The sequence below is a fragment of the Etheostoma spectabile genome, chromosome 4 (genome assembly GCF_008692095.1).
Source record: "Etheostoma spectabile isolate EspeVRDwgs_2016 chromosome 4, UIUC_Espe_1.0, whole genome shotgun sequence".
In the NCBI taxonomy this organism is placed as follows: Eukaryota; Metazoa; Chordata; class Actinopteri; order Perciformes; family Percidae; genus Etheostoma; species Etheostoma spectabile.
In genome coordinates, this window is record NC_045736.1 from 20,143 (window position 1) to 27,366 (window position 7,224).

General features: G+C 42.3%; 1 protein-coding gene across 2 annotated transcripts in view; it reads right to left on the reverse strand.

Annotated features, from left to right (window-relative positions):
- Positions 1 to 7,224, reverse strand: part of tfr2 (transferrin receptor 2) — a 31,441-nt gene that overhangs the window by 3,390 nt on the left and 20,827 nt on the right. For both annotated transcript variants that reach the window (XM_032514560.1, XM_032514561.1), the window contains 7 exons: positions 5,500 to 5,675; positions 3,918 to 4,037; positions 2,764 to 2,846; positions 2,595 to 2,658; positions 1,903 to 1,970; positions 1,520 to 1,590; positions 997 to 1,081 (listed from right to left, as the gene is read on the reverse strand). In XM_032514560.1, the coding sequence (XP_032370451.1) occupies positions 997 to 1,081; positions 1,520 to 1,590; positions 1,903 to 1,970; positions 2,595 to 2,658; positions 2,764 to 2,846; positions 3,918 to 4,037; positions 5,500 to 5,675 (667 nt within the window). The remainder of the gene's footprint in view (positions 1 to 996; positions 1,082 to 1,519; positions 1,591 to 1,902; positions 1,971 to 2,594; positions 2,659 to 2,763; positions 2,847 to 3,917; positions 4,038 to 5,499; positions 5,676 to 7,224) is intronic.

Below are 7,224 nucleotides of genomic sequence, written 5' to 3' on the forward strand. Positions count from 1 at the left end.
AATATCCGTGCTCGGATTGAATACAACTCCTCAACTGGCCGCGCAGCGTTCTGGGATTATCACAGATCACTTTTTTTTTACTGTCAGCTGCCCCCCCGCCCCCTCTCTCTCTGTGTCTCTCTCTTACTCACACACATACACACACACACACATATATACCTGGTGTGGAAATAAAAAAAATAAAAAAGAACCAAAAAAAATAAAAATCACACTGATCATAAAAAAAGAAAAAGTTAAAAAAAGAAAGTTATATTGAGTATGAAAACTATATATAAAACAGATATATATATATCTGTAAAAATTCTGTTATGTTCATTGTACATATGTAAACATTCTATTTACAGTAATATCCACCTGTATATTATATTCAGTACATATCCAGCTGTAAATCTTGTTCACAATACTTGTTATCTATATATTATATTCATGAGACAAATCTATCTGTAAAATTCTGTTTATAAAAGTATTCATTTCTATATTTATTCAGTACATATCCATGTCCTGCACTTAACCATTGTATATCCTGCACTTACTGCTATTGCACTTCTGGTTAGACCTAAACTGCATTTTGTTGCCTTGTACCTGTACCTGTGTAATGACAATAAAGTTGAATCTAATCTAATCTATCCATCCATCCACCCATCCATCCATCCCTTCTTCCATCCATCCATCTATCCATCCCCCATCCATCTATCTATCATCCATCCATCCATCCCTTCTTCCATCCATCCATCTATCCATCATCCATCCATCCATCCATCACTATCCAGTTTTTTCTTGATTTTTTTCCCCAAGTTTTTTTCCCAAGGTTTTTCTGGAGTTTCTTCACAAGTTTCTTCTCAAGTTTTCCCCCAGAGTTACGCCCTTAGTGTTACATAAGCAGCCCCGGAGAGGAGGTCATTAGAGGCATCGTCATCACACTTTTTTTGTTCTGCCGTTTGAGAGTGGCGTGCTAATACCGGGGTTATTTTGTGTGGTTACAGGAGGAGTTGTTACCTCGGTGAATCGCAGCTCCACAGCTGGGACGCCGGCAAACGCCGTGAAACTGTAGGCGCCGCTGTTCAGATACAGAGGCTTCATGCTGAGGACGAGACAACCAATCAGAAACCAGGAAACTCTGCCGAGACTCAAACTCCAGCTCCACTCTACAGCATTAGCTGATGTGTGTGTGTGTGTCTTTGTGTGTGTGTATGTGTGTGTCTGTGTCTGTTTGTCTGTTTGTGTGTGCGTTTGTTTGTGTTGGTGTGTGTGTCTGTGTCTGTGTGTGCATGTGTGTCTCTGTATGTGTGTGTGTGTTTGTGCGTGTGTGTTTGTGTGTGTGTGTGTCTCTCTGTGTTTGTCTGTGTGTCTGTTTGTGTGTGTGTTTGTTTGTGTGTGTGTGTTTGTGTGTGTGTGTGTCTCTCTGTGTGTGTCTGTGTGTCTGTTTGTGTGTGTGTTTGTTTGTGTGTGTGTGTGTGTGTGTGTGTGTGTGTGTGTGTGTGTGCATGTGTGTCTCTGTATGTGTGTGTGTGTGTCTCACATCCTCCAGCTGCCCCCCTCCCTCTCAGCCTGGCTGTAGATGGTCTGACCCGCATGTTTAGGATGTTCCACCTGTCATTCACACATTAACATCAGGATATTTTAAGAAAAGAAATCGGAATATAGACTCAATAACGTGAAAATGCAGGTGAAACTCATTTACCCACAATGCTTGTGCATTATGAGGAAAAAGAACACTGGCTGAAAGTTAAGTAATATTATATAGTTATAATGTAATGTAATTTAATGTAATGTAATATTATATATTTAGAATGTAATGTAATATAACATAATTAGAATATAATGTAATGTAATGAAATGTGTAATATGATATAATTATAATATACAGTAATAAAATATAATGTAATTTAATCTATTATTGACCTGCCTGATGGCCGCATCCAGCAGGTCATCCAGTAGAGGACTGGTGTAGGCCGACAGGACATCATCACCTGCAGACAGACAGGCAGACATACAGGCAGAAAGACAGACAGGCAGAGAGACAGAGACAGACAAGCAGAGAGACAGACAGGGAGACAGAGAAACAGGCAGAGACAGACACACAGACAGACACATGGACAGAAAGGCAGAGAGACAGACAGAGATACAGAGAGAGAGGCAGAGAGACAGAGAGACAGGGAGACAGAAAGGCAGAGAGACAGGCAGACAGAGAGATAGACACACAGAAAGACAGACAGGCAGACAGATAGACAGACAAAGAGACAGACAGACAGACAGGTAGAGAGAAAGAGAAAGACAGACAGGCAGATATACAGATAGGCAGAGAGACAGACAGACAAAGAGAGACAGACAGGCAGAGAGACAGGCACACAGGCAGACAGAGAGACAGGCAGAAAGACAGACAGACAGTCAGACAGAGAGACAGACAGACAGGCAGAGAGACAGACAGACAGGCAGGCAGAGAAACAGACAGGCAGGCGGAGAGAGACAGAGAGACAGACAGGCAGAGAGACAGACAGACAGGCAGAGAGACAGAGGGACAGATAGACATTTACTTTATCTCTTTCAATGACTGAAACATTATTGAAGCTCTCTGATTGGCTGAGATCTGTTACCCATGATGGCCTGGTCCAGACTGAAGTAGGCTACAGCCTTCAGGTGGAGCATGGACAGGTAACCCTGGAAACAGAGGTCAGAGGTCAGGGAGGGGACTCTATTGTTATTTTTATTTATTATATTGAACTCTGGTTGGTTCACTCCTTCCTCCTCTGCAATTGGACAAACCTCCAGCCATTCCGTTGCCCCGACGTTCCCAAAATCTCCAGCGTCCCAGCTGACGAACAACAAGCTCCGTCTGGGACTGAAACCTTCACACAGGGGGAAACCACACACCCACACCCCACACACACACACACACACACACACACACACACACACACACACACACACACACACACACACACACACACACACACACCACACTTGACAATGATGTTGAAAATAATGTTGAGGGAGCTTTTGTATTAAAACTGAATGCGTATATCTCTGAACCTTTACTGTCTTATAATAACCATCTTTGTAAAGCGTCCAAGGTGCTGGCTCTATACACGCTAAAAGCAGTGATTATTTACATGGAGTCTGGTGGAGATATGCTGGCTCTATACACACTAAAAGTACTGATTATTTACATGGCGTCTGGTGGAGATACGCTGGCTCTATACACGCTAAAAGTGTTGATTATTTACATGGAATCAGGCTCTATACACGCTAAAAGTGATTATTATTTACATGGAATCTGGCTCTATACACGCTAAAAGTGTTGATTACTGACATGGAGTCTGGCTTTATACACGCTAAAAGACCTAGTTATTTACATGGAGTCTGGCTCTCATGCTAAAAGTACTGATTATTTACATGGAGTCTTTTAGTGGACGCTAACTGACGCTGAACATCTGTCCTGTAGGGTTACTATCCCGCTCAATACTGTCACGTAGACACCAATGCATGGGAAAATAGGATTGAAAGATACCAAAATGACCCTTTAACATCTTCAGATTCTTTCTTTTTTAGAGTACAGTTCTCCCAAAACGTGTATTGGAGAACATTTTATGTGAGAAATAGGCTATGCAGTTGCTAAATCTGTCTTTCAGATCAACAGTTTTAACGATTTTCGTCAGCTCATGAGAGACGTTAAAGGCATAAAGCTGCTTGAATTTAACTTTATGCAAATGAGGAGTGGGCAACTCGAAGCCCCACTTCTCCAAAGTCCTGGCAACGCTCCCAGAATGTATTGCACGGCTCCTCGCATAGAAAAGTATGGGAAGCATGGAAATGACATTGACGCACACCTTTAGACACCAATGCAAGGCAAAATAGGGTCCCGGGTATGAAAAATACCGATATTGCTCTTGAAGCACACCTGTTGTGGTGAGTCTTACCGTTCTTCACCATGGCAGAGAAAGTTCGCGCCAGCTCCAGGAGGAGTGCTGTCCCTACTCCGGACGTCACAGCACCAGGACCCAGAGAGTCCCTCTGAGCTCCCAGGATGATGTACTGGTCTGAAAGAGACATGAAGACACATGTGATCCACTGATGGAAACAACTTGGATTATAGGCCAACCTTTACTTTGAAGAATGATGAACTCAGCAAGCACCATGTTATCATGACCTTGTGTAAATATACATTAGGGGTGGGGGGAAAAATCGATGCAGCATGGTATTGGGATATTTTATGAGTATCAATATTTTATTATATATTTTATATTATGTATGTGTTGGTCAGTTTGTCTGCTTGACAATCCCATTTTAGCAGCAATAAAACTGAATGTGATATGAACAAACAGATAAAACAGATGTCATTTGAAATTGGGAAAAATTAGAAGTTGGAAAAAAGGTTATAAATTGCAATATATTGCATTATATTGCAATATGTTTAAAATCACAAAAAACATCTTATCGCGGCATAAGTATTGTGATGATATTGTAGTGGGAGGCGTCTGGTGATTCCCAACCCTAATATATACACCAACTTTCTCAAGCCAAGTGGCGTGTTATCTGTATGCATTTTCAGTTCTCCGTGTGTATGTCTACGCTGTAAAAAGCGGACGTAAACAAACACGTCACTTGGCGTGTTATCGCGAGAAGAAAACCCAGTTGGATTTAGGAAAAGACAAAAGTGAGTTTTAGGAAACGTGACACGCGGGACCCGATTTCTGGTCTCCTGGGTGAGAGTCCTGTGTTTGACCCATCCTGCCCCCGACCAACCTCCCAACGTTGATTTTCGCCCTTTCATACTACTCGCTATGGTGTAAATTCACACGCTATCGCGAGGTAATGTAAGTCAATGGAGGCCAAACGGCGTAGACACGCTAAAAAGCAAGTATGCGTCTTGATAACACGCTAATAATGACATATGAATTGGCGTGTCATACATACGCCATCTCATGAGATCAGTAAATATATATATACATATATATACATATAATGCTGATCTCAAGCTTAAAAATAAATCTGATGTCAGGGAAGATTTAGGTCGGTTTTTAATCATCTAATCAGGGTACTTGAAAACAACAAAAGAACATCAAAAATGTTCAAAATGGAAAATGTTCAGGTATGATCGTTTTAACCCTCCTGATGTTATTTTAGTGCAGATGTGAGTACTGCATGCTCAGATTTAAACGGTTTAAGACATAACGCGTCATACCGAAATATGTGAAATCCATGAAATAATAAAGTTTTCTCATTACAAACAATAACAGAATATGGAAATCATTTCACAAACGTTTTAGCTATCTATTATTGATTTATTGCTAATGTTAGCTCAAAACGGCACTCAAGTTACAATATTTTTACTGTATTGACATTACAGAAGTCTCTTGTAAGCATCTCGGAGGCTACGTCAGACATTACAGAAGTCTCTCGTTAGCATCTTGGAGGCTCCAGGAGGTCACACAAATGGGTCGGTTCAGAGACACTCGAAGTAACTGGCCACGGTTCATTACTTCACAATGAAGAGAGTACCTGGCTCGACTCGGCCTGTCAGAGAGGAGAAGATGTTGTTCAGCAGGACTGGCGTCATGACATTGTGAACCGACATCTTGACTCTGCGTCCGGAGCTGAACTCTGGACCGACCATGCAGCGCACGTACGGCAGCCGCCCACGCCATGATTGAGGGCAGGACGGACCCGACAGCTGGCTGAAACACACAGAAAAGTTGCCTTCACCAAAGCACTGGACACATTAAAATCTTAACCCGACCTGATCTCACAGAATTCTGTAAAAATGCACATGGCACCGAAAGGAAAAGGTCGTGGGTACGCTTACGTTTATATGACACGCGGGACAACTGGATGGTTGGGTTTAGGAGAAAAAGAACGGGACAGTTGGGTTTAGGAGAAGAAGAAGAGGACGGTTGGGTTTAGGAAAAGAAGAACGGGACGGTTTGGGTTTAGGAGAAGATGAAGAGGACGGTTGGGTTTAGGAAAAGAAGAACAGGACGGTTGGGTTTAGAAGAAGAAGAACAAGATGGTTGGGTTTAGGTGAAGAAGAACGGGACGGTTGGGTTTGGGAAACGTGACACGTGGGACACGGTCACCCGGTCCCGGAAAGACCTGCGTGGATTTTCGGGCTTTCATACTACTTGCTACCGTATGGTATTTTTACCCATTCCTTGGTGGCCACACAGAATTTTTACCCATTCCGTGGTGGCCACTTGCAATTTGTACCCATTTTGTGCCACCACAGCAGAATGCGCTGGTAACAGTTTGTGACCATTCCACGGAATTCTGGGAGACCAGGCTGCTTGTCCTGATGATGGTGCTAGAGGATAAGTTAGAGGATGTGCCTATGTTGAGAAGAGCTCAACAGTGACCGCCCACTTTAATAACAGCTCTGGTTGCAGATGTGTTTATCCCAGTTCAATACCGTTATCTGAGCATCTCCACATTCTCTCTCTCCACGCGAGTCTGCTTGTGTTCAACCCCAACGCTCTTTGGTGACGTGGATGATTACGTTAGCTGATCATCTGTCCATCATTGTTTAACCCTCCTGTTGTCCTTGGGGCCAATTTGACCCTTTTAAAAATGTTTGTGTGTGTGTGTGTGTGTGTGTGTGTGTGTGTGTGTGTGTGTGTGTGTGTATATCTGTGTGTGTATTTAGTTATGTGTGTGTGTGTGTATGTGTGTGTCAGTGTCTGTGTATCTGTGTGTGTGTGTATTTAGTAAATGTGTGTGTGCGTGTGTCTGTGTCTGTGTATCTGTGTGTGTGTATTTAGTAAATGTGTGTGTGTCAGTACGTATGTGTAAAACTAGTAAGGTGGTGTTAGTAAAAACTAAAAAAAATTGTACATTTTTGTCCCTTTTTCAAAAATGGTACATTTTTGTCTGTTTTTTAACCCGGGAGAACAACACAAGGGATAAAGTCCGCTCTGACAGTCTGATCGGTCCGAACAGCTCTGGTTGGAGCATAGTTGTGTCTCTCCCCGATGTGAGTTGAGTGCAGATGTGAGTCGTGCATGCTCAGATTTAAACGGTTTACAACATAACTGTCATACTGAAATTTGTGAAATCCATGTAATAATAAAGTTTTCAAACAAACAATAACAGAAGATGGTTGTTTGATGCTAACGTTAGCTAACTAGCTAACTTTGTTAAGTAGGTCCATTTTTACTGTGTTGACATTACAGAAGTCTCTCATTAGCATCTCGGAGGCAACTCCAGACATTACAGAAGTCTCTCGTTAGCATC